We start from the raw sequence: 27,906 nt of genomic DNA, 5'->3' as shown, positions 1-27,906 counted from the left end.
AAGAACAATGTTTAATTCTAGAACAAAGTGAAATATCAAGATTTCAGACGAAATAGAAACGGAGTTAATGACTTTTGAAATTTAACCAACTTTCATTGTTTTCAATTTTTGCTTTCTGGAATATAATAACTTCTTTCACGTGATAGTACATTTACTATGAAAGAAGCGGCCCACGAGGTATAAAAAAAATCTGAGCTTTAATACTGATGTTTTAACGTGGTTATAATAATGTTTTAAGAAACAAGCATAATGCACAATTCATATTGGATGTAATAATCCTTTGCTCTTTGAAAGCAACTATGTTAATTAAACGGACCAAATTCACGAGGAAATGAGCACTTAAATAGGATACTAGTTATGCAGTCTCATTTGAGCATGATAGTTAATAACATTTTTTCTCTCCCTGTTGTATTAAGAATTGTTAGTCTGTTTAGTTTTAGTGCCCTGAAAAATAAAAATAAAATTATGAAATATTTTCCTAAAATTATTGTTTTTCCCCCCTTGGACGATCCTGACGGCTGATAAAAGGTATTGGTGTACCTACAGTATCTTAAAATGCCGATACTTTTTCATTTAGTAAATCTACCACTTTTGAAGTAAAGTAATTTGTAAGAAAACAAAACTATTGCCATTTTTACTATTTGTGTGGTAAGATTGTATCCATTAATAACCAAATGAATATTCATAAAACTGTTCATGAATCAACTCCCACTTCAGTACCAAGTTTGCATTCATTACAACAGTTTTACAGAAAAAAAAGGCGTGACGTTTCTTAACAACTAACTCAAGTTATTTTTGTCTTGTTTTCAGTAAGTCATTTATGTATTTAGCATCATTTTATCATCCAAATATCACTAAATACCACTATTTACATTTATATTAACTCTATAATATGAAAACACTGAATAAGTTGTAGCTAGCTTTAAAAAAACAACTCTAGATTTTAAATAATGTTAGAATCAATAATTTTGTGAATACAAATTTAGTTAGGGCGATACTTGAGTAATGAGCTTATAGTTAATGGTTTTTTTTGCTTCTATTCCTACTGGTTTTCACCTTATAGTTTCAGAAAACATTTTCTTACAGTTTTTTGGAGTAGGTGTAAACTATAATGATAATTAAAACTTCATAATGAGATTTTTTCTTTAGTAAAATGTATTGACAACAAATTGTACGAGGTAAATTACGTTTGAATTATTACTTGTATAGATAATTTTGAAACTTAGCTGTTAGGTAACCATTTATTTTTTGGCAATAAATGTATTTTGGAAAATGAATTGTTTTTTATACTTATTCAGTCGAATAATATTTAATAGATTACTTATTCATCTACTTCATACATTTATAATTTCTAAAGTATATAATCAATTCCATTTTTAATTAAACGAGTATGTTTATTTCTTTCTAGCAAATCTTAATGTGATTCAAAGTCAAACGTAGAAGTTGGAATCTCTTTATAACTTTTTGAAGGTAAATTACAATGCTTCTATGATTTACTTATGAATGCATAAAAAATAAATAGCTAATTTTAATTTGAAACTTAAGCCGCAACTAACAATACACCTAGTTGGATCTTAAAAGTTGAAGAGATTGTGGTAAGAGTGTAGCACCGTCAAAGGACCAAGCGTTTAACATAATATTTGAGCATTTATAAATTTTACTAAAATAAATTTACTTTTATAAATTAGAAACTATTGTTTAGAATTTTTTTAAAACCGAGTAGTTCGTCTGTAGATATAATTATCTTCCCTCTTTGTCTAGCTATGATCATCTCATGAATAATTTTTAAGTCAAATTAATACAATTTTTTAAAATAATTTATGTTGGAAAACAGATTTCTTTGAAAATATTGACATCAATTAGTATTAAAAATAATAATTTCCAGTTTTTACATTTGCTAATTTACATTTTTAGTTAAATGAAATGGATTGATAAGAGCTCGGTAAAAAAAGATGACTTTTTCATGAAAACTTTTCCAAAATTTACATAATTAATGCAAAGTCGCTTCTACTTTCAATTATATTCATAATTGCATAAATTATACACTCTCTAATTATTCATTGTGTAATGAAGTGGTAAATATAATGATATATTTTATTTATTAAATACCTGAGTGGAAATTCTTGTACATGAGTACTTTACATGTTGATCCTTAACTTTTCATTTTATTCATTTCAAACTTCCTAATTTTTTGATTACTTAAAATATTTTCTTCATTTAAACTTATTCAAAACAATTTTTGACTACTCTCTCGTATCCCTTAAAATCAATGTTCCAAAAAAAAATAAAATAATAAATCATATCTGTATCAGGCGTGAAAAAAATTAAAATAAAATTAATTTCTGGCGTGGAACAATTGTAAGACTCTCTTTTGCCGCAATTTACTTGATGATTTCTTTTTGCTTTCACTAATAAATGTGAAAAATCATTAAAAATACCCGAAACTTATTCAGTAAAGTGGCACTTTGACTCAAGCGATGTCTTCAAATTTGGATTTTTGGGCACTTTAAAATGGAGCTTATACCATCTCTTTCTCAGAACGATCTCAAGAAGCATTTTCCTCAGAGAATGATTCAAATTAAACTTTTAGATATACATGTGCACTTTCAGTTGACTAAATTTATCAAAAAAGAATCGAATGGTGATATTGATTTGAAATAGCTAATTAGAACTCGGTGATTTTTCCATTTTTTTAGTTATACCCTGCAAACAAACGATTAGACCAATCTGTAAAAACCACTTTTTTGGTGTCAGGGGACGGATATTCTCGGTGAGAACTTAAAATAGGAAATCTGCATGATAATAATACTTTCTGTTACATACCGCAGAGGAGGAGAAAGTGAAAAATGTGGAACATATTTTTCATTCTTGGTGAAATGCTGCCAAGTTAAATTTTGTTGAAAATCTTATTGATAAAAAAGGTAACTTGTTCTGTTTCATTTCTTAAATTAGCCAATAATGACTGGAATTTCAACCACTGTCCATTCACATATTCGCATTATATTGCAGTTCTGTCTAGCTGGGGACTTCTTTCTCAATTTTAATCTACCCCTGCAGACCAACCTATTTCATTTATAGGTATTTAGCCATTCCTATGACCAACAAATTATGGCTGAGTAGGGCAATTTCGACATTAAATTTAAAAAAATCTGTGAATCTTAGCTAATTCAAAGCACTACTTGCGCTATCAATATTGTTTGTTTTTCAACTGAAGAACTTGCCTTCTTCTACTTTAAGTAGGGAGTCAACCCCCATGTTAATGCTCAGGTCAATTATATTTTTACTCTCTAGTCGTCAAGGCTAATGCTGGCTGCCTCAAGAAATGATGAAATCTCTGGTAGAAACCAATTCCTATACTAATCCTTAGGCGATTCATAGCCTAAATAATAATAGGCTAAATCTTAATAGAATTAGTAAATTGTATTAAACCAGTCCCCCTTTTCAGTTCTTTCAAAATCAGGTAATAAACTTAAAGGATTTTTGTTAGCGGTACCTCTAGATAAACTTAGAAATCACTAATATAAATTTAAATATTATAACGTTTAAATTCGTACTATCTACTTTCTTATTAAAAAAATCTTGGAAAAGTTTCTCTTGAAAATTATGCTTCGAAAATTTTATAAGAACTTAAAGTTATGCATATAAGAGTTGGATTATTACACATACATCAATTTTTGAATGTTGTACAGTACGAGATTCCAAGTCAGAAACTATTTCTAGATAGAAACGAAGTCACAAACTGCACAACAAGATTATTCGACAAACTGGGCTGGATCTTTTCAAGTATTTATAACCACCTTTCAATCACACCAGAATACAGACATAATAGCACATTACTGACCTATTACGACACACTATTGGCCACTTAGTATCTTTCAAACTGCACTACTCGCTGATCGTATTTGTAACTGAAACTAGTCAAACAAATTCTAAAGTTCTACGAAGTAACTGGACAGCGCCTTATTCTCTAATTTCTACTCTAATCAATTCATCTGAAGTACACTCTCAGAAGAGTAGCTAGCGTTCCCAATAATACCATTTATATGTACACCCTCATTGAAACAGAGAAAGTAACATTCTTTATTGCTATTGATTAATAAATCTTACTAATTATGTAGAACCTTCAGCATTAGTATGCCAAAAGAAATGTACATCGTCATGCGACATTATGTCTTTTTTAACAACTTCCCACAAATTTTTCCAAATAACATCAATTAAAATAGTAATTGTTTCTATAATGTTCTGGCTCCATGCCAGTAAGAATAAAAACCTACCAGAATGTAACTAATAAAAGAAGGAATCACGTACAAGAGAGGTTTTTGAATGTTTTGTTAATCAGAATACTTCAGATGAAACAGCTTCTTTTTTTTTGTGTGTATTGATTTGTCGAATTATTCAATGATTTTATTTCTGTATCGTAAAGAATTTGCAAAATTTTAGGCTGTTCAATTTTATTTAAAACTACTTAATAGTAAAAAATAAATAAAAATTAAAGAAGACGAGGGAAAGATTTAGCTGTCTTTGAACTTGCTCAGACTTAACTGAATTTGGGATCCCAGGCGGAAATGCCGGTTTCCATTCCTTTCAGCTCTCAGATGGAAGTATTCTCTGTAACGAAAGAAAAATGGCTGGAGGTGTAAGTGTGCTGAAGAAAACTCCGGCGCCAGAATGACCACAGATGTTGACGCTCTGTAATTAAAAAAAGAAAACAAGAAAAAAAAAAAAAGCAGAAGAAAATCAAGAAGAATAAAAACAAGTTAGTGTTGGTCATTGCATAATATATTTCCAAACATTTAACGTTCTCCCCACTGTAACGAATATGAAAGTTATCTGGCAGTATTGAATAAAGAAAGTAATCCAAACATGTTTGTGACCTAGCCTGAAGAAGGTGCACTGTTCACCTACTGTTTTCCCGTCCATTTCTGGAATTTCTATACAGGTATTAAATGTTTTAATACTCTTTTTTATATATAATCACCTAACTTCATTATGTTAACATAACAATATAGATTGACTAAAGCAAATTCATGTTCAAGATTTTTTAAAATGGTTTTAGTATCTTTTTATTATTATTATTATTATTATAATTATAAAAGAATGCTGTTTATTCCATTGAATGCTCAAGGACGGTTACCGATTCATTTCCCATATGCAGTTTCATACAGTATCACGTTTATTTTACAGTAATATCACATCCTAACATATTGAGTTTTGTTTCCATTGTCTTTTGATTATCAACGGACAGGCATACAATGTCATGGCTGGAAAATCCTGGAAGATATTTTGGTAGTTATGATTTGACAGAATTAAACGTTGATGAAGCATATTTAAATATTACAACTGATAGCCCAGTTTATCTATATGGACTAACAGACGAGTGTTACAGGGTAATCTTTATTTATTTACCTTTTTAACATATTAATGTAGTTAATAATAATAATCTTATCTCTTTATGAACATTACTTTTTTTTTATAAATTTAATAATTAGAGCTTCCATGATTGATATAAACATAAATAACTTCTGATAGAATATTTTATAATTCTACTACTAATCACTAATGACCTTATCAACCCTTATACAACTGTCCTACCGGACAGTTTTCATTATTAATACTATTGTTTTTATTTAATGTTTTCAGTGCCCATTTACTTATATAAATAAATTTGATGGCTCATCAATACTTAAAGTTTCAACAGTTAATAAACTATATTGGAGGCTTTATAAGAATGTTACTAGCAAAATAATTGATGAAAATAATCAAGATTATATTTGTGAAGTCAGACCAAAAAATTTTGGCGAATTTGGCGTATATGAATTAGAACAAAATAATAATACTTGTATATTAACTACTGTTAAAGATCCAGTAAATATTTATCTATGTAAGAAAAACATTTGTTTTCTCTTTCTCTTTCTTAAAATGCACTACTGTGTTAGTATTTTTATTATTGTAAATTACGCTTTAACGGAATGTTATTATTATTAAGTATCCGAAATTTCATGCATAAATACTGTTTTACAAAAAAAAAAGTATTATTATCATTATTATATTTACTTTTCAGTTGTTTATTCTTTGAGGTTTGATTATTGCTTTTTTGTTTTTAGCATTACTGATCATCATTTTGTGCCTATTTACGCTAGCATTATTTTATTCAATAGTTTGCTGTACCAGGCATTTATGTAAAAAACATAAAGGCGATGAAGAAGGACAAATAGAAACTGTGAAAAACAAAAGGGTAACGGCCATAGACACATTTAGAGGGTAAAGTCTTTATTCACCTGTTCTTAATTTGTGTTATTATTATTATAATTTCTTAATTTGCATGGATGATGTCAAGAAAGTTGACAATTTTTGTTTTAATAGAGGTTTTCACTATTAGGGGTCATGGTCGGGAATGGATGCAAATTCTAGCAGGGCGGCCTTAAAGACCTACGCCATCGCCATCCAATGGATCTATTGTGGCTCATGAAAACAAATAACTTTCTTGCATATGAATATTTTGCAAGGATGACAGATCTAGCTAGTTTATTATTCCAAACCGGTATATACTCTTGGACACCACCGATTTGTTTTGGGGTATGCGAAGACTGGTTCACCCAGAAAATTCCACAAGGCAGCAGGGATGTAATGGCTCAAACACTTTCGTTTAAAGTATTCTCTTAAATGTTTTGAACTTCAAAGGGCTTGCGTCAGTATTTTTATTGAGCCTTCCTTGGCTAACCGATTGTTAGAAAACTAGTGCTTTCCGATTCCTCGATTTGGAAATTGCAGGCGAAAACGCCATCCCCGATGCCGTAAACATTATTATATACATCCAAACGGCTGCCGGATATCGCGAATCGATGGTCTCATTGCAATTTTCCTAGGTTTCTTTTTTCTCATCCTACATAAGTTATAAAGTACCGTTAACCGTGGCTTTTGTTTCCCTTACATTTAGAAAATGTCTATCAGTAAACCAGGGTTGAAAATTATTCATTTGAATATATTTATCTTCAAGTTAACATGCCATTCGCTTTACCTGTTCTTTACAATATTAATGCTAATTGTCAATTTCTGTGATAATTTGATTTTATGATAAGTTCATTTTAAAATGACAAAATTCTTAATATACTTAAAAAAAAAAAAATAGCAAGATCTAAATTTATTTCTTCAAGTAATTCATTTCTCCATTTATTTACAGATTATGCATTGTGCTAATGATATTTGTGAATGATGGAGCCGGGGGATACAGCATCTTACAGCATACCACTTGGAACGGTCTACATTTGGCCGATCTACTATTTCCATGGTCTACTAATATTTTGACTTTTTCTAATACTTTTATTTAATCATTACTTTCTTTTAATTACTAATTTAAATTACAGGTTCATGTGGATCATGGGTGTGTGTATTCCAATTTCTGTTAAATCACAATTAAACAAAGAAATTACTAGGTTGAAAATTCTCTCTTCTGTTTTAAGGGTACTGTGATAAAATTTATTGATGATTATTAATTTTGCCTTTTATAGTTAATTAATATCAATGCTTTTAGAGATCTGTACTATTATTTTTGCTGGGAATAGCATTGAACACGGTTGACGTTGGTCCGGAACTTTCTACACTCAGAATATTTGGTGTACTTCAAAGATTCTCCATTTCATACTTTATCACTGCAGTACTTGTAACATTGTTTATGCTTAATAGCAACGTAAGTATAAATTTGAAGAATACATCAATTATTAACATTCTCTCAGAAATACGAATATTATTGTTTTAGTAAACATTCCTTTTTATTGGAAATAATAATTAAATTGTGGTAGCCATCTATTTGATGCGCTTGTTAAAATTATTATTTTTCATCTTTTAATTTGTTCAGTCACAATACAGCGATAACTACAAAACCTAGCAGTTATCTACAATTTTCTTTGTTAGTATCAGTTCTGAGCTTTTTCCTCTTTCATTTATTTTGAATCTTTGTATATTTATTTAGCTTTTCACTTTTGTACAAATTAATCATTTTATAGCAAACTTACATCAAACATAGAATAATGAAATACAATATGTCGTCTTGAGATTATAAAGGTTATTTATCCGAGTAATCTCTATGATAATTCATATTTTTAGAACATCAGAATAAAAGAAACGCTTTTAATAATCATTTTTGAAAAATATGGTTTCTAGAGACTTGATTAAGGCAGTCAGTCTGCTCCACAGTCTTTAACTTTAGCAATGTTTTTTAAAACCGATAAATAATTATTTTTGCCATGTTCATTACCATCATCATCACCTTTAGAGATAACTGTCTAGCAGGGGGCCCTTTCTAAAAACCACATCAGCTTCCCTATCTTTATTTTTTAAACTCAATAACCGAACACTTTCTGGACTTCTAGTCGAGTCCTCGCTCTTGTAAGGCTTTCTCTTTCTTCAAACCATATTCTGGGGCACCTTTTCCGTTTTTATTCATAGTGTGAATGATAAAAACAACAGAGTTGCTTTCTCATAATTTCATTTCAATAAATTTCGAATTAAACAAACAAAAAAATCCTATGGTTTCGGTGGTGAGGGTATATACGAGTATAATCCTGTAGTGTTTACTGCAGTATCATTGAAGATGTCATGTGGAAATATATTTATACTAGTATGGATCTATTGAATGTACATTTTCAGGAGTAGGTCAATTCGTTTAATGTTTTATTTAACCAAATTTAAATTTATGTATTATTTTCTTTATTAATAGATAGTTTAAAAGAAAGATCATTTTATAATGTGCACACATTAATAATGTTTCTATGTTAACGGCATTAAGTAATAATCACTATTGCTTTGCTACTTATGCTTTTCTTTACTATCAGTCTTTGCACATAATTAAGAGAGGTCTATATTCAGGACTATAAAAAATATTAGGAATGATTTTAATTGAACTATTAACAAACATTTACACATTTTCTTTTCTTAATGGTAGCGAAAAATCTTCAAAATTTAACATAATTTATCGCCAATGTTTTGACAAATTTATCATTTTTCAGGGCCTGGATTTTACAGGCACACATCATTATTATTATTATTATTATTTACACATTTACTATATAAATATTTGAATTATTCAACTTACTTTTTATTACAAATAAAACAGTTCAAAGATTTAATAAAAATTATCAGCTCTATAACCGTAACTCTATCGACTTTGATGAAGAGAATAAATTTGTTGAAAGTTTAACTCTACCTTTAAGAAAAGGATCTCAATTGCTAACAGTCACGAAGAAGTTCAATAAGTGCTTCATTCCATTTATTTTTAATGAAGTATTGCAAATTATAATTTTTTTATTATTATTATTGATTATTCATAATGTATATATACACATTGAAATACAGGTAAAAAAACTAAAAGGAAGTGAAGACTTAATTAATCTTTCTCTTATATGGATTATTATGATTTTTATTGTTGCTGTGCATCTTTATTTAACCTTCTATTTTCCACTGCCTGGATGTCCAACGTAAGTTTTACTTTGATAATAGTCGTTCAATTATCTTAATAATAATAATACTTTAGTACTTGGGCTTTGCAAATCTAAAATGCACGTTAAACTAGTTTAATGGGTTACTCTGCTGAGTATAACGTAAGCAATGAAACTTCAGAGGGCACCAATCTAGTAGAATGATTTTTGTTTCTTTTCTTCTGGACTTTTAAAAACCTACAACTTCAAGTATTTCAAAAATTGTTTTGTTTTAATTCATCTAGTTTTGAATCATTTAAATTAAGGTCCCTTTACATGGGAATATTGCATGGAGAATGCTCCATTATGTTCTTGCCTTTGTAATTTAATATACTTCACAAATTATTAATTATTCAAATGTAAACTTTCAAAAAAGTCTTTCTAACTCTTATTCAGATAAGGGCAAGATATAATGCGATGCTTATTTATTTATTTATTTTTTTAAATTAAAGTGCTTCAAAGATTATAAAAGAAGTTTCACTGCCTTACTTCCATCTTTCTAACTAAATAGAAAAAAAACCCTGAGATTTTCTACTTGTTCACTTTTATAAATATTCTTCCACCTTAGCCTTTTGTAAATAGAAATTTTCTCATTCTTGAAACATTAAATAGTACTTGTAAATACATAATGTTTCACTTGTGGTTAATATGGTGCTTTATTTTTTAAAGTAAATATATGTATAAATTCTACCTAATTTCATTTTTAAATGGAAAAAGAAAAATTAAAACACTTATAAAATATTAATTTTCTAATTTCTCTGCTCAAAGGATCTTTTGAACACTCTATCGTGTTAAGTTACTTTAGGCTTCATCACTTAGTCCTCAGAGACGTCTTAAAGCGATCTGAGTGGGGGGTCTTTCGATCAGCTCTTTGCCAAGGACGATTCAATTGAGGAATATTTTCCTCACTAGAAGTGTGAAGTAAAGAAAGTCGCGCATGCAAAGACAACTGCCCCACTTAGGCTTTTATGTTTACATAGCCTCTGGTAATTGGTTGAAAGACCTACCATAATTTTAAAGCTCTTTAACTTGGAGTGGATAATTTCATGTACATTGTAGAATAGTCCTTCACCGAGCCTATGCATTTTTGCATTGACAGGCCTGTAAATACTGATAGACTGTTTTTGGTATCTTAAAGAAGATTAGATCGTACCATTAGTATCTTTTGGAGAAATCCATCCTTTTACAACTTCAACATACTCTATATTTTCTTGAATAATCATTTGATATAACCCCACATTAACTTGAAGTTCATTAACAGACTTCTCATTACTGAATATTTTTATTGCACATTCAAATTTTATCAAAATAAAGACCAACAGAAAAATAAAATTTTTTGGCTCTCCATCTTAAGCCTACAGAAAAATAATTAATTTTTTTAAAGAAAATAATTTTGATAATAGATGATGGGAACTTGGAATTGAATTTCATACCATTTCTTTATATCTTGAATTTAAAAACTAAGTACAAGTACAATTTCAATGTGATTCCAGAGGATATATAGGACCTGGTGGAATCCACTACAATGGTATTTATCAAAATTGTACAGGAGGAATCACTGGTTATGTTGATAAGTTGGTTTTAGGTATGAACCATATTTATCACAATCCGACATCAAAGTTAATCTATAAATCCTTGCCTTTTGATCCTGAAGGAATATTTGGTAAGTACTCACTCATTTCTTCCTTTTTAAATTTTTATTTTTAGAATGCTTTAAAAATAAAATAATTAACTTTAACTTTTTAGGTTGCCTACTCGCCACTTTCCAAGTCTTCTTAGGCGTGATAGCAGGTTGCATTATTATTACTTATCCAGAATGGAAACAAAGGATGAAGAGATGGCTAATTTGGGGTGCAATATTTGGTATTGCTGGTTTGGTATTGTGCCAGGCAAGACAAGAAGGTGGTTGGATACCTTTAAATAAGAATTTATGGTAATTAACTTTTTTTGTTTTTCTTGAAAGATTTTAAGCAATCGAATTGTTTATTTGAGGTACGAGGAGTGTGTTATCCTAACCAATCAACTGAGCATAGATGTACGATTACTGCAGTACAAATCGTTTTCCAACAATTTTTGCTTTGAAAAGATAATAAAAATATGGAAACATAGGTGAAAATTATTTAGTTTTTCTTGTCAAATCTTCAGAAAATTCAAACACAAGTTAATTATGCTTTAATTCTAAAAGATAAAATTTATTGCAGTTTCAAGCAATTGTTTTAAAATGATTTTTAATTCTAAAAACTAAAAAAAATCCTGTCTAAAGCAATTGATACGCTCCAACCTTTGTGAAATATTTCAAACTGGACACTTTTTTGGGTTATAAATTTAAAGAATCAATTTTTTAAATGTATTGATCATAATCCAATACCTTAATTTAAGTTATTCAAAAAATTCAGTTCCTAATACGGTATTAAAAAAACAACATAATTATTATTTCGGGAATTACTGAGGGATCAGAAATAAAAGTGATAAAAAAAGCTTCTTTTGTGTCTCGTTTTTATCTTTGTGTTGTAGAACTGAATGTATTATTTTTGTACATTATGTAAAAAGATGTAAATCTGTACCCAATTATTATTATTTTTTATTAAATAATAAAGGTAATAATTAAAAGAGGAGGGAACGTTTTAGCTCAGTGGTTAGCGCACTAAATTCCCACGTGATGATCTCAGTTTCGAATCCCCCTTTTAAATTTCCTTTTCTTAGGAGCTTGTTACACCTCACAATCTGGTGATGTGTAGTGCTGCCTGTAACGACAGTAACACTGGAGTCCAGATGAAATGGAAATAAAATACATATTAATTTTCTTTTAGTATGAATTCATATTATGCCATCAGATGTTTTTAAATTTGCTTTAAATTATTGAATTTTTTAAGGTCGTTATCTTATGTTGCCGTAACATCTTCACTGGGATTTTTCATACTTACTATCTTCAATTTTATCATAGACGAACAGAATTTATGGAGCGGAGCCCCATTCAAATATCCTGGTAAGAAGAGTTTGCCAATTTTTCGAAGTATAGATACTACATTTAAAATATGCACAGTCACTTGTGGTAAATAAAAATATTATTATAAAGATTAATTTGAAGCTATTCTATATTTGCAGGAATGAATGCTATTTTACTGTACGTTGGCCATGAATTATGTTGGAATTTATTTCCCTGGCATTTCAGATATGGAAGAATGAATACGCATTTAATATTAACTGTTGAAGCAATTTGGGGTACATTTTTGTGGATCTTAATATCTTACTGGATGCATAAAAATAAGTTTTATTTAGCTTTATGATTGATTTCAAATGTTTTTGTTTTAATAAACCTGATTGTGTTTTGTGTATCGTTTATGTGTTTCTTAAAGCACCCTTTTATTATTTTTCTTGATATCTTTAATTATAAAAACCTTATAGCTTTCTTCTTAATTTTTTTTTCTCGAGAAATTTTTCAATTTGAATAAGGGAAGTCTTTAATGGCGTAGACTTAAAATCGTTCTTTGTACTTATATAGTATAAACAGTAAATATCATGAAGAACAAAAAATATTACAGTTAAATATAAAGCAAGTTTTGCACGAAGCAACTTAATATTGAAATATATAATTACAATCATATCTTACGATGCAACAAGTATAAGTTTAATTTGTGTATTTTCCACTATTGCTACTTAACATTTTTATGAAATTATAATACGTTATCTAAAAGAGAGAAGTCGATGATATCCTAGTATTAGTAACTATATTACAAATATAAATATATTTAACAATTATTCGTGATAAGTGCACAATTTAATGCATGATGCACCTCAATTAGGGAGTAAAACAGTTAATTTTACTTTGAAAGATTTTGCCAACGAAAATTCTAGTGTTTTTAAAAATTCTGAAATTTGTTTTAAAATTGCATAATAAGGAAACGTCCCGATAAAACCAATATTAAACGTATGCTCTCTTTATTGGATCAAAGTAAATTTAGGCATAATCACAAATGAAAAATTAATTGATCAAAAAGTGTTGTAATTAAGAACTGGTTTAAATTAAAATTCACTTATTGAATGCTTATTTATTTATCTTATACTAATTATACATTTTTGTTAGAAACTATTTTGAGCAACAATATATTGACCTTAAATCTTCAGAAATGGCATCCAACAAAGATGTACTATTTTTATTGAGCAGTTTTTTTAAGGTAACTTCTGCAAATTTTTGTTGTGTTCCATTATTTTAAAACTTATTTTCTGATTTTTTAAAAAGAAATATGTTTTCAAAAGAAAATTCTCTCAGAAAATCTTGTTAAACATTTTCAGTAAAGGATTAACCATTCTTATCTTTCATAAAAATTTAACGATTTTTTGGTTTATCGTTTCAGATTTTCAGGACTTCGCGTTTACAGTTTGATTAGAGTTATTGGCGTTAAAGAGTTATTTTGGCCATGTATTATTGCTAAGAGTGGTTGCTTTGTCAGGAACCACAGTACTGTGAAAAATAGCAGATATCCACATTGTCTGCACTCTTGCACTGCTACAGTTCTTGTTAGAATCTAGAACTCAAACCAGCAACAACTTTTGACGAAGCTCATTGCACTATGGACGAAATGAAACACATAAACACACTTTTCAGCTCAAAAATCTTCTAGATACTATCCATCCCGAATTTTATCAAAACATTAATTCTCTATTCTGATTCTGGGAATTTTTCAAATGTTGTTTCAGTTTTTCCAATTATTACCTAGTTTAGGTTAAAAAATAAGCTAAGAAAGAATTGATTGCGAGATAATTATTTTAAACGTTGATGCTAAATTTTCTGAAAAATTTGGTCAGCAATTAAGAACGCAATCCAAACTATAAAAAATGTTGCTACAAAACGATTATTCATATCTAATATTTAATACTTGCAAAATATTGATATGAAATAATTTTTAAATATACAAAATGATCTGCAATCATTATAACAATAACAAAAAAAGTAACACGCAGTCTTTTTACAAAATATAAATTATTAAAGCCAGAAACAAGGGAGTTTGTGTTCTTTTTAATCTAATTTATAAATATTACAATTAGTATCTTTTTGGTCTAATACGTGTTCCAAATGGGATTTCTCCCTGATCACTTTCACTCTGCAGGTTTATTGTATCATTAATTACCTGTCCCACAACAATACCTCTTCCGTTTTTCTTTGCTTTTTGATATCCTTTGTTATATTCATAAGTTTCTCTTAAATCTTCTTGACTTTCCTTATTCGTTCCTGCTGTAAAACTACTTTCATAGATTTTAATTGATTTTTGCAATTGAACATTATCATCTGGTTTCAATAATTCTTCTGTTTTGGAATCACTGTTTTCATTACTGGCTGATTCATTTTGAACTTCTGGATTAGATATTTCAAACTGTGCTTTCGAATTGTCTTCTTGTTTTGGGGTATTAACTGCATTTGTCTCGCTGGGTGTTTTGTGCTCATTTTTTTGTTGAGTAGTTTTTGTCCCATATTTTGTGCTACTGCTCACTAATTGACTTTTACTGATGGATTTTTCGTCTCTTTTTTCACCAATTTTGGCACCAGTCTGCGGATGGACAATCTCATTGTGATAGACTTCATCTCTCTCACTACCAGCAACGTTATTGTCAAGGAAAGCTGAATCATATAGATCATTATGTGCATTGAGATCGCCATTATTTATCTGAATACTCATGCTGGACGATGGAAAACTGTTACTGCCGTACGCACCCTGTTGTGTACGTTCATCATAGTTAAACGTTTGATACTGTGGTTGGAATTGTTGCTGAGATTGTTGTTGTAATGCGAGATCAGATGTTTGATACTGAGGCACTAATATTCCTTGAGGATAAAACTGTATGTTCGGCTGTAATAGATGCTGCTGTAGTTGAGATTGTGGTATAAGATTTACCGTACTGCTTGGCTGGTAATTGAGAAGATTAAAAAGATCTTGTGCTGTTAATGTATCACCAACACCTCCGCCAGTTGATGATTGTTGTGCTGTCGGGGCTACTTGGGCACTTGTTTCCGCTTTTTCGGCTTCTTGTTGTAAGTACAAGTCTAATGGTACTTGACCGTTGCTTGGTAATGAATGTGGATCGGTTGTTGTGGGTACTTTGACTGTTGGAACACTTGGGTCTGGATCGGGAGCAAAATATGATGGGGAATCAGATTGTGCATTGTGCAGTGTAGGATCTTCGGTTACCTGAAAAATAAATAATTAATCGTTAAAATTAGTTAATAATATATTAATAATAACAATAATAATGAAAAAATTATAGTGTAGAAATAATTATTGATTATTTTTGATCATTAAGATAAGGGTCCTGTTCACTTCAGCCAAGAAGCTATTATCCATAACAGTGGTATGAATCCCTTTTTCGTTTGACATTACAAGAGGAAATAAAATTCTCTGCATTTACTGATTAATAACCCTCTGATGATTGGTGTTTAACCTGCTAGAAATAAAGAGAATGAAAATGACATTAAATATATGTATATTACCCAGCTCTGCAGACATAACCCCTATGTCTCTCTAGATTACCAAAACATTTATTTTAGTAAGATAAAATAAAAAATAATCTATAAACTCGATTATTCATATAAATACAAGAGTTAAAGATTTTTTTTTTTTGCGTTTATTGTGCTACAATCAGCGCGTTAGCGCTATAAGTAACAATGATAACAGTGAACAGTCGAAGTAAATGAGTGGAGAAGTTACCCAGTGGCGACACTCCAAAAAATTATATGGTTAGTCGCTCTCTTCATTTGAGAGGAGATCACGAGGCTACTGTCTCTTAAGGCGTCTTGGCGTGTTGTCAGGAAGAGTTCTAGAAGAAAGATTTTTTGCTAGAGGATTTATATGAGATTGCAGGCTGAAGTGGAGTTTTCTGTATCGTGTTTTAGCAACTTGGGTGACAAAAGGAATGTTAAGGTCAGTGTGTATAATCAGGTTGGAGACATAAAATCTCATCTCTTCTCATTAGAACAGTGGTTCAAGAAATGGGCTATAAAGTTTAATGAAACTAAGACACAAAACATCACCATCTTCGTCGCATTACTCTTCCTCCAGTCTACTATAACTTAACACCTCTATCAGTAGTGCAATGTTGCCCGCTACCTTCGGCTTTACTTAGACCGAAAACTTTCTTGGAACCCCCACATTAGACTTAAAAGAACAGAACTAAACAGACACTATCTTTTAAGAAGTTAAAAGACTGATTTATACTACTATTTTGAAACCCATCTGGGCGTATGGAATAGAGGGGTGGGTTCAACCAAACGCTCCAACCTCCAAAGGATTTAATCGCTACAATCTAAAATACTTCGAACTAACGTAAAGATTTCTTATGACGCATTTTTTTAAATTATTTGCGTCTGAAATATTTAGAGCTACCATCTTTTGAGAAGAATGAGCTTACTTTATAATTACTGTGAACAAAAATAAAACTATAATGGGCCAAGAGGGTCCTTTCTCTTTCGTGAACTGTGGTCAATACCCAAGTAAGTTGGAAATTAAGAAATATTGAATTCTGTTTATTTTATTATCTGATTGATTTATTGATTGATAGCAGATAGAATATTAAAAATACTTTTTGTATGTATAAGAATTTTTTTTTTTTTTAAATTTATTTCTCTTTTCAAATTTAAAGAACGACTAATATAATTTTTTCTATAATATATTTATTTTTATTTTTTGCTGCTAAATGTTTGTAAAGCGGGAAGTATTGGTCAGAATGAAGTTGTTAAGAATTGGCTATGTAGAAAACTGAACATAATCAAACCTCACTAAATTCTGTAGCATTTAAATGAGATCAAGTTCGCTAAAAGTTTGCTTAATTTTGGCTAAAATAAATGAGAAAGTTTTACCTGATAACCAGGAGAGTGAGGTATGTTAACCTGATGTATTCCATGTTTCAATATTGCCACAAGATCCGCTTCTGGATCTTGTTTCTTCTGCTGGAAATGGAATTCATTTTGAAATATACTTGGCTTATCAGCTGGTCCAAGATTTGGTGCTGGAATTGTATGTATTGGTCCTTTATCGTCGTCCTTTATGTAAGAAGGTGTATGGTAGGTGACAGCAGGAGGAGGGTTGAATGTCTCTTTGATTACTGGAGCTCTGAATGTGTTGTAGGTTTTCCATTGATGATTTATTTTTGGCGGCGGGTGAAATGGTGGTAGCCTGTGAAATTCTCTGGAGGCAGTTTTATGTAGGTGTGGTATTCTGGGCGAAGAATGATGGTGATAGGGTACATGGGGTATGTAATGGTGTGGAGCATGCGGCGGTGACCGATGTGGATATATGAAAGAGGAAGACGAGTGATGTGGAGGAGGATGAGGACCATAATGTACTGACGCTGGAGGAATTGGAGGCGGTGGGGGCGGTCGAATCTTGTAATACCCTGCCTCGGCCAGCTTCAGCGCGAACAGACATGGGACCAGCAATATCATCTGAAACATCATCAAAAACATTGTCACTATACCAATAGTCCTCTACAAATATCAAAAATGGAGTTGATATCTTTCTGATAATACCATAGCACTTCCTAATTTTGTTAAGACAATGATTCAAGCAACTAACGGGCCAATGGGATGCACCAAAATTTTTCAACTTATTGGATTAAATATTTTTAGTTTAAATAAATAAAGAAAGGAAAAATATCTACAAATTTACAAATCTACGAATTTCTTTTACTTCATTGTTATTTGTTACATATAAATTACGTAGCACCCTCAATATGGAGTACTCTCCAGTCCTTGTCAGTTTAAATAAACGTAATGATCTTGAGAGGGTCAAAAGAATGAGTTCTTAGAGTCGATCTCACAGCCATACATTCGTCTTTTTCAAATTTATCGGGAATGCCTTATACAGGGTGACCAGAGTTATATGCTCCACCCACTTTTTTTTAACGGCGGGAAATTTCGAAAAAATAAAAAACACATATTTAATCATTTTTAGTCTAGTTTATTTTCAGTGATTGACCCATTTTTTTAAACCCCTGTATCTCAAGATACGGCATCCAACTTTTGTTTTTCAAATGGAACGTTATATTTTTTGTTGCATATTTTTATAGAATTTGAGCTCCTAAAAAAAAACAATTTTGAAATCGGTTAGGTTTTTCAAAAGTTATGGTAATTTAAAATATGGAAAACAAATTTCAGTTTATTGTCAAAATTACGTAATTTTTTTTTAAAGAATCGGTTCAAACTGGGCGCAATCAACGGATAGGCAAGCCAAAACTCTGGACTCCCACGCTTTGCTTGTAGCAGCACTTATGGTGGCGATGTCAAGATTTAGGCAGGCTAGAGTTATTCGTCCTTCAGGTTGTTTTTTCTACAAACGTTTAGTATCGTACGAATGATACCACTCGCTTCAAAAGAGCTGTCTGTATCCTCAATAAATATTACGAGTTGGGAATCATGAATTTACTTTTCAAACCAAAAACCCCTTTCCCAAACCAAATTCTAGGTGCGGCTCTCTATATATAAAGTTTTCTTTTTGTATATGTTGTTTCCGAATACCCTTGTTCACTTTTGTAAGAGAAAATAAAGTATTGTAGCATTTTTGCTTAAATAATAACTTTAATAATTGAATTAGGAACTTTATTTCTGTCATTTTTCAAAAGACTGAGCGTTTAATTTAAATTTGATATACATCTACGATCTACATAAATAAGAGTTGGATAATTGGACTTAATTACTACTAATGTAAAGAAATAAATCTAAAAAAAGCCACAATTCTCTACTAGCGGCTGTTTGTTTGTTCATTTAATCAACTTTCTAAATTCTTAATATACCATAAATAGGTTTTTTATTTAAAAATGCCAAAAAAGAAAAAGAAATTAGCAACGATAAATATTTGTGACCTTTAAAAAATTATAGTTTTGCATTGCTAAGCCAGTTTTTCTAGTTTTTTTGTGATAATTTTAAAATGATTGATTAAAATCAGATTTTTTTTTATCAGTACGAAGCTCCTGAATTAAAAGGTGGCTTTAAATAAAATTTGGGCTTATATTTCTTTCTAATACATTGTTATCTTAACCATTGTTAAAGTTTAGCCACAAATGAAGAGTTGTAAAGTTGGAATAGACGTAGAAGTATGAATACCTTTTTATATATATTATTGAAGAACTTTTACAAAAATATACTATTAAATATAAATATAATGTATTGTATATTTTGAAGGCCTACGAATTCTAAAATAATATTAATAAAATTTGTGAATAAAATATTATTTGTTTTTAAGAAACGAGCAAAAAAAAAATCAAATATACCATTACAGAAATGAAATTACATAGGTTACAGTAGTGAACTTCATCATTATACATCACATGTGTGTCATAACATAACACAATGATCAAAATGACTTTGACTTTACAACCCCTTTACACATTATGCTCTGTTTCATCAGTTAAAAATATTTACAGTTTTAATACGTAATTGTAGCGGCCTTAATTAACACGACAATTGCATTTTAGAGCAGTTGCGTAAAAAGATTTATCTGATCTGGAAACTAACAAGACTTTTTCCTTCGACATTATAATTCTAATCGCTACATTTTCTTTAAAGCCAGGAATTTTTACTAAATATTCAGTTTTCTTTAAAAACTATTGCCTTATGAATCGACATATTTTACTCGTTTTATAAGGGTGTTGAACCAACTTGTTATGAACCCATTATTTCTTGTTAAATTTAACAATGTGATATACTACCTCCGCAAACAACAACGGCTCCTGGAGAGAGAAATTCAGAGACTCGAATCCGAATTCTCATTGGCAAATCTCTTCCTTCTCTATTATTATTGCATAATATTATTATTATTATTATTATTTATGATTTAAGGCGCGTCAACATCTAAGGTTATTGGCATCCGGAGCTTTTTTCAGTGCACTGCCGGCCTCCGGACAGTGTTCTCTCTTTACAGACAACACTGTCCATCATCGGACAGTGAGCTGTAAGAAGCTCCTAGGAAGAGAAAATCTAAGGGTCAACAGCTGGATTCGAACCCGGGACCTCCGCGTGCGAGTCCAGTATGCTATCCGCATAGCTAATCCCTTCTCTAATATTATTATTACTATTTTTTTAAATTTTGGGTGCCTCATTTTTTGGCACTCTCTCGGCGTCCAGACAGAATTCATTCGTTATAGCAACATTAAGGTAAACTATAAGAAATTCCTGGGAAAGTTAAAATCTAAGAGCCGGCAGCTGGATTTGAACTCGGGATTTCCGCGTGGGAATCCACGGAATCCGCATAGCTAATCCCTTGCTATTCATTACCATTATTTAAGCCGCTCAACACCGAAGTTCATTGATGCCTAGAGCCTTTTTCTGTGCTTCTGGACAGTATTATTTCTTTACAGTCAAAGTTTACAATTTAAATGCCTTAAATAGACGTAACATATGTAAAAATACTCTAAATCCTGAAGATTAACGTAATATCGGTATGCAATTAGGCTCAGTTCTTAATGCACTAATTTTGGAACACGGAGGCCTTGAATTTAATTCCAAGCAGCTGGCCTCTTTGTACCTTCATTTCCTTGGAGCATCTTTAGTTCACTTTCCGATGTTGGAAATTACTATCTCAAACAAAGAGAACATCTTTCGGAGACCAGAAGTGCTCCAGAAGTGACCAGGAGTGCTAAGGACCTCTGAGTGTACGCGTCTATAAAAAAAAGAAGTCAAGAGAAATGGACTGATTAAACTTCTTAAAGTCCATGGAACTTTTGTAATGAATTTTCTCTAACAACAATTGGTAATGGTTTAAATGAACATTCATTTAATATCATTAGGGGATAGGGTAACAGAATAACATTGTGTGGAGACAAATCTTAGAATTCAGTAAACTTTAGTTAAAATATTGGATTAATAATGTTATGAAGGTATTTTTAATAATAAAAAGTAAACAGCAAGTTTGTTAATAATTGATCAATAGTTTTATAAAACAAATTTTAGGCTGTTAACAATCTCAAACTCTCTTGACTTCTCTAAAGATCGCACCCGGCACTTTCTGCTTCGAATTTGATACAAATATTAACAGATCGCTTTCTTTTCAGCTCAGATTTTTAAATCACTTTAGTTAAGTTTGTAAAGAATATACTATTTTGATGTTGAAGAGAGATTGCAACTTTCGCCATGGTAGCTGGTGAACCTGTTTTGACCACAATCCACCGCACGCACACTTGGACAATCCAGATCAACAGGTTGTCAGCTTGGTTTGTATGCTCGTGTGTTTCTTTCGCTCTTCATGCAGAGAGCCAGACAAGCAGCGGTACGACGACGTCCCTTCACTCCCTCTCTTTGCGCTAAACTGTATTTGCCTGGCGGACCATGTTCTTGCGGCCGTGCCCCTCCCGCGTATTTTGAAAGTAAGAGCAACTCCCCTAAATATATCATGTCCGAAACTAAATAGCTGATGGTCACTTCACTTTCCGAAAATTCTGGCCGTTCAACTATTCATTTACTAGAACCACTCCAATCAGATCCCCATAATGGACTAACTTTTTTAAAATAGATTTCTTATTTCAAATTTTGAAACCTTTGCGATTTAAAATAGTAAATTCCTTAATAAATTTTTTTATGTAATTTATTAATATTAAGGTGTTAACTTTTTAATAAACAAGAAGAATAAATAACATATTCTAGTTTAATACATTATACGCCAAGAGTAGATCTTCTTTGGAACCAACGGGGCCGGTCACTGACATGTTCCTTCACAAATACAAATCTCCACTTTCTAGCCGAAGCGTACTTCCATTTCTGTAAAGCGGGCAGCAACTTTTTAACTTCTAACCACACAACAAAATAACTTCTAACTTTCAAATTAAGTTATAGTTTAATTTTTTTGGGCTTTAATTTACGCTTGCTTATAAATAAAGCGCATTATTCTATTAGAATGATTTCAGAGTCTGGTAGGAATGATACTGCAAAAAATGAAACAAAATTTCTATGCATTCTGACAAATTTAAAGAAAAGTTTACACTGAATTTAAATATGAAAATCAGGTTTTTCGATTTGTAAACATCTTGGAAAAATAACTTTATCTCTCCTCAGCATGTGTGTTCGTTTTCAAACTATTAACTAGTTTCGGATTTTCATCCCTTCCTAGGGATTGGTTTATTAACTTTTGTGCAGAAATTGACTCAGAGCATAGTTTGAATTCGTAACATTAAAAATGTGACATACAATATGGCGTAAACATGATTTTCTCTTACAATTCTATAGGATCTAATTTATAAACTTTTTTCAAGTTCGGTATATCAAAACATATTTAAGTTTTGCTAACATTACATAGTTTTTTTTTTTTTTAAATTTATATATAGCAATGATACATATTGTATTTGGATCAGGTATTGTTGCTGCAGTTGTTGACAAGCGAGTTTTTGTAAGTGGAAGATTTCCAGTTCGAATCTTCTGTGTAGCTATATTTTATTAGTTATAAAATTAGTGAAGACCACTTCTTGTGTGCTTCCGCTCCGATCCATGATATCATGGGCGCATAGGATCGAAACACGATTAGAAGTAAACGAAAAGAAGATCTATTAAACTCCATTTAGGATAAAACTTATTATATTTTGCGCAATTTGTAACTTCTTGTTGTTGATAATATCAAGTTTTACTCTACACTGGTGATGCGTTTATTAGATTTGATCGTTTTGAAATTACAATTCTCTGGAAAACGAAATAGGAGTGTGATAACCTACTTATTACTAGGCAGTTACCAACATGTCGGACTAAATTTTTGGATCGCTTTTTGAAAACAGGCAAAAAAAAATTGGTATAAAATAAGAGAAGAAAAGTTTATTTAAATAGTAAACTAGTCTAATATTAGAAATGTGAAATAGAAATAAATAGTTCTACAATATAATCTTGATAAAGAATCAGTATTAATGTACACTTCATGGGAAAAGTTTAATAATGATAGAACAAATAATTACAAGGAATTAAACTAAATGTATGGATCAATTTTAAAACCAAAATCGGAAAACTCGTTACAAAATTAAACAAAATTAGTTCTAAAGATTGAAGCTACGGCTGAATACTCTAAAACAGAGGTAAAAATGATCAGTTTTTTTTGGGTAAATTCAGGAATGGACACGTCCGTCTATTAAACTACCCAGGAAGCAAAATATAGTTTAGGGACACTAAACTATTGTAAATAACCACACATAACTGCATCAAGAATAAATCCAACTAAAAAACAACTATTCCCACTAACTACCGGACTCCGCACAAAGACCCATGCATCGTACTGCACAAAACACTTCTTAGACCTCTTTGAACATATGTTTGGCCAGTTTGGATTACTTGCAGGCAATGTACAGGCTTCTCAAAATAATTTTCTACAAATGGCTAAACTGAAGACCACACGGGTAGTTAATCCAGCTGCTTTTAAAAATGATGTTTATTTGTAGACCTAGAAATTCATCAAAATAGGACATGTTTGTTTTAAATAAATGTAAACAGAAGATCTATTTGTTGATTAATGTGATTTCTAAAATAAATGAATTCCTTAGAACAATTTCTTTTGTTTTGGAGATAATTCCAAAAACATTAAAGTTTATTCCTCAAATTGCACTTATGGTAACACGATTTCCATTAAATTCTGAATTCTATAAGTTCTTAAAACACAACTTAATATCCTGCTGGTGGTAGCACTTCAACGTGTCTTTAAGGGGCATTTCCTGAATAATTAATTTCATATAATCGTTTCTCCATAAGGTAACACCAAAAAGTCTGAAGTTAGAATGTCAATAGCACCAGCACTAAGGACTACCCTAAATTTAAACAATTTGCAACTTTTCTGAACTATTCTGTTATTTTGCGGCATATATACACGTCAAAATACTCACACACCTTGCGTAAACATTTACAATCTGAGAACCCCCAACATTTATTCCCAGGGGAAATCTCAGGAAAAATAGTTAATAAAACTCTTTTTAGTAGTTTAAAAGAAAATACAAAAAAACTTGAGTTTTTTTGCAAATCTGTCAGTTCTGTCTCACAAACTTGATTACAACTTGCATTGAACTCAATTTCCATTGAGTAGTCTAAAAGAAAATACAAAATAACTTGAGTTTTTTTGCAAATCTGTCAGTTCTGTCTCACAAACTTGATTACAACTTGCATTGAACTCAATTTCCATTGAGTAGTCTAAAAGAAAATACAAAATAACTTGAGTTTTTTTGCAAATCTGTCAGTTCTGTCTCACAAACTTGATTACAACTTGCATGGAACTCAATTTCCATTGAGTAGTCTAAAAGAAAATTCAAAAAAACTTGAGTTTTTTTGCAAATCTGTCAGTTCTGTCTCACAAACTTGATTACAACTTGCATTGTACTCAATTTCCATTGTTCTTATTGTATTGTGGTGCAATTGGATTTCGTATTGTATTCAAATTTCGAGAATGCAAGTAAACTAATTAATGATTTTACTCCTGCATAAAGTATTAAAAATGAATATTATTAAAGTAATAGCCCCAATTATGTGATTAGTTTAGGTGGAATAAAAGCTTATCTTGTTAGTAGAATTAATAACGAAGAATTTAATCTAGTAAAATATTAATGTCTTTTAATAAAATCCACGAAATTGTAGTTTTAGAGAAGGCCAAGATCAGGAGAAAAACTTGATTGCCTTGAAAAAGTATTTTAAAATAAAAACGATAGAGCTAAACAAAGCAAAATTTAAAGAATATCCGCATAGCTGACAGGGCAAAAAATAAAATAAAATAAAAAAAGAACAAAAATTGCTACCGCGGACCAACTAAATTATTTGCAGAAACTTTGTTTTAATATTTGGACTCAAAAAAGTTTTGAAAGAAAATTAAAAAGAAAAAGAAAAGGTTGCTTCTCTTTTTTGAGATTTTTGATTAAAAAAACAAACAAACAAAAATTAAACTCACATTTGCAGAACGGAAGTTATCTGGAAAAAAAGTTTTGTTTATATTACCGGCACTGTTCGGGACCGAGAAAATTAATCCTAAATATTGCTACTTTCAAAGAGCGGTAACAAATAGTCACAAACTTGGGAGTAATTAAATATTAGGTTCTCTCAAGTTTGAAAATTTTTTAATCAAGATTAAAGAAAATGTTAGTAACCAAGAGAGAGAGAAAAAAAAAAGAAGCTGAATGAATAGAATAATACTTACCCTCATAATGGCTTAAAGATGTGTCAGCAAGAAAGCAGCGAAGGTGTAGCCGAGGTCTGAAGAGTTAGTGTCTAAGTCAAGGACACGATGTAGACTGATTGGAAGAAAGGTGAGTAGAAGCCGACATGGGACCAAGACAGAACGTTGGCAGGTAAGTGTGCCACTGACCCCGCACCCTACTTCTTCCACCAGCCTCTACCACGCCGTTGTTGGTGTTCACTACAACATCCTGTATAAGGTAGACCTAGTAGATACTCTCCACTACTTAGTAGTACTGGCCTATTAGGTATCGCTCGCTATCACTGATACTCTGCTTTATTTCCATTTAAATGTCTACTCATAATACATATGGTTAGGGTGGGGATGATGAAACTTTATCTTTTAGCGGCTCTTGTCTTTTCTATGTTCAGAGTATCTTCTCTTCTTAGAGAGTGTATAGACTAAACTCTGCATATATTTAGCTTCAAGAATTTAAACATATTTACATTTTAAATACCATTTTTAATTTTTATTAGTTTCCGCTATTCCAAAATTTTGCACAAACAAATGTGCTCGTGAAGACAGTGAAATACTCTCTACTGGTGAGAGGCTTTGACAAAAATTTGAGCACTCTTAGATCTTTCTGGACAGAAATTAAACAAGGCCAAAACGTGGGCAAAACGAATGCGTTAACTAACTCTTGGGCGAACGTTCCTACACGAAATGGTACTAGCTGGGGATCCTCTGCAAACCAGCGGGACGAAACTCAGATTCGTTTCTCTTAACCAGTTAACTGTTTACGACGAAGATATTCGTTATGAAAAAAAGTGTAAAATTTTGTGTTATGACGAGTATATTCATCATGCGTTTTCAGTTTAGTGACCATCGGCAGTTAATTTTGCTATTTTAGTTAAAACTAAAATATTTCGTAAACTGCAAGAAGTTTGGATTATTTTGAGGCCATGTCGAAATTAAAAGAACTAATAGAAGATATAGTATGAATTAGTCTTCGTAAATGTCTTTTATTAGACATCACTCAATCAATAACGAATTCATAAATTGTGTTAGGCTAGACTATGCAGTAAGTGGCGCGCCTGGTAACAAAAAAACAGGATGAGGATCCTTTTGTTCCCTATTTACCTGTATTCAAGAGGCGGAGCTTTTGGCTCATGTGCGGGGTTCACGATTTAGCGATCATCCAAATTGCGTCGTAGGCTATTTACCTGTCAAGATATTTCCCTGCATAATTGTTTGTATTTCATCATCTGGTCAGGGATTCATTTGCATAAATACCAGTCTGTAATGTTGCGATCTACTCGAGATAATTGCAGCAGTGTGCATTCTTTGTAATTTGGTATTTATGCAAGGACAGTATTGAGTGAGCTGTTTAGTGGCACCTGGTTTTTCCATGTTTTATGATTTTTTGTCGGATTTCCTCAAAACACTTTATCATTTGAATGCGTATTTGAGATTATAAGGTGATTTAGAATATATTTTTGTCCGATCGAAGAAAGTAAATCAGTGTATGGCAAGCTGTTTCCTGATCAACAACAAATAGTATATTCGAGTGCAACGAAATTTATTTTTGATGTATTTGGTTCCTATTTATGTTAATATAAATAAATTAATAAATGTACCCGAAATAAATAACGAAAAAAAATATATTATAAAAATTATAATAATGTAAAATTAAAAATTAAATAATAAATAATTTAAATAATTAAAATTATAATATAAAAATATAAATATAAAAAATATATACGAGTACATATATACATTGCAACCCAATTTCATATCAAACATACTCTGGTTTTGATGAATACATTCGTCATTGCTTAATTTGTACGACGCACGTAGAGGACACATTTTCCATCGAGGTAAAAATAGTTAACTGGTTAAAGAATGCGCGATTACGCACGCAAACTATCCTTATATTTGGAGATTGTAATCCGTAGTTGAACTGGACGTAGAAGTTTTTGCTGCCATCTGCCATAGCGTTTTCGAAAGAAAAACAAGGCTGATGTTAGCTTTTTTTCCCCATTGGAAGCCCAAATACGCATGCAATCGGCCAGCTTATGGTCTAAGTGCATATTTTATTTCCTTGTAGAGGCCTTTTTTCTAATTAATTTAGATTAGATCGTGCATACGCTGGTAAGTATTAAAATAACCCATCATAATATGTGTTCTTGTTAAATTTTATTCTTACACGTTTCGGATTTTCATTCAACTTCAGAGATTTGGTACAAAGCAATTTGATTTTTTCCACTTATGAAGATCTAAAGATGACATACTATAACTATGATTATGTCTGAGCATTTGACACAACT

General features: G+C 31.0%; 2 protein-coding genes across 5 annotated transcripts; one reads left to right on the top strand and one right to left on the bottom strand.

Annotated features, from left to right (window-relative positions):
- Positions 1-792: 792 nt before the first annotated feature.
- Hgsnat (Heparan-alpha-glucosaminide N-acetyltransferase) lies at positions 793-12,806 on the top strand. Of its 4 annotated transcripts, XM_074122132.1 has the most exons (14): positions 793-809; positions 1,409-1,470; positions 4,879-4,939; positions 5,246-5,387; positions 5,641-5,881; positions 6,105-6,261; positions 7,181-7,288; positions 7,365-7,461; positions 7,532-7,687; positions 9,352-9,473; positions 10,967-11,136; positions 11,220-11,406; positions 12,347-12,459; positions 12,579-12,806. In XM_074122132.1, exons 4-14 carry the CDS (start codon positions 5,253-5,255, stop codon positions 12,758-12,760), a joined length of 1,668 nt encoding a protein of 555 aa, XP_073978233.1. In that variant the 5' UTR covers positions 793-809; positions 1,409-1,470; positions 4,879-4,939; positions 5,246-5,252; the 3' UTR covers positions 12,761-12,806. The 4 variants fall into 4 exon arrangements, with proteins under 4 accessions (XP_073978233.1, XP_073978232.1, XP_073978230.1 ...); XM_074122131.1 differs by lacking the exon at positions 793-809 and having other exon boundaries at positions 5,185-5,387; XM_074122129.1 differs by lacking the exons at positions 793-809; positions 1,409-1,470 and having other exon boundaries at positions 4,781-4,939; positions 5,185-5,387.
- Positions 12,319-25,883, bottom strand: LOC141451075 (uncharacterized). The gene is made up of 3 exons (XM_074122125.1): positions 25,601-25,883; positions 17,323-17,907; positions 12,319-15,658 (listed from the first exon to the last, which is right to left on the bottom strand). Exons 1-3 carry the CDS (start codon positions 25,604-25,606, stop codon positions 14,516-14,518), a joined length of 1,734 nt encoding a protein of 577 aa, XP_073978226.1. The 5' UTR covers positions 25,607-25,883; the 3' UTR covers positions 12,319-14,515.
- Between the last annotated feature and the right edge of the window lie 2,023 nt (positions 25,884-27,906).

The sequence above is a fragment of the Rhodnius prolixus genome, unplaced genomic scaffold, assembly GCF_049639745.1.
Source record: "Rhodnius prolixus isolate KJV_2025 unplaced genomic scaffold, Rpr scaffold_8, whole genome shotgun sequence".
NCBI classification, from domain to species: domain Eukaryota; kingdom Metazoa; phylum Arthropoda; class Insecta; order Hemiptera; family Reduviidae; genus Rhodnius; species Rhodnius prolixus.
The sequence above is the reverse complement of the archived record's forward strand: the minus strand, read 5'-3'. Positions and strand labels throughout refer to the sequence as shown.

Bases quoted from the DNA above. Each gene is read 5' to 3' on its own strand.
- Hgsnat (XM_074122132.1), top strand. From the start codon at position 5,253: ATGTCATGGCTGGAAAATCCTGGAAGATATTTTGGTAGTTATGATTTG. The intron at 5,882-6,104 runs GTAAGAAAAACA...TTTTGTTTTTAG, and splicing joins TCCAGTAAATATTTATCTAT to CATTACTGATCATCATTTTG. The intron at 12,460-12,578 runs GTAAGAAGAGTT...CTATATTTGCAG, and splicing joins AGCCCCATTCAAATATCCTG to GAATGAATGCTATTTTACTG.
- LOC141451075 (XM_074122125.1), bottom strand. The intron at 15,659-17,322 runs GTAAAACTTTCT...TTTATTTTTCAG, and splicing joins CTCACTCTCCTGGTTATCAG to GTAACCGAAGATCCTACACT.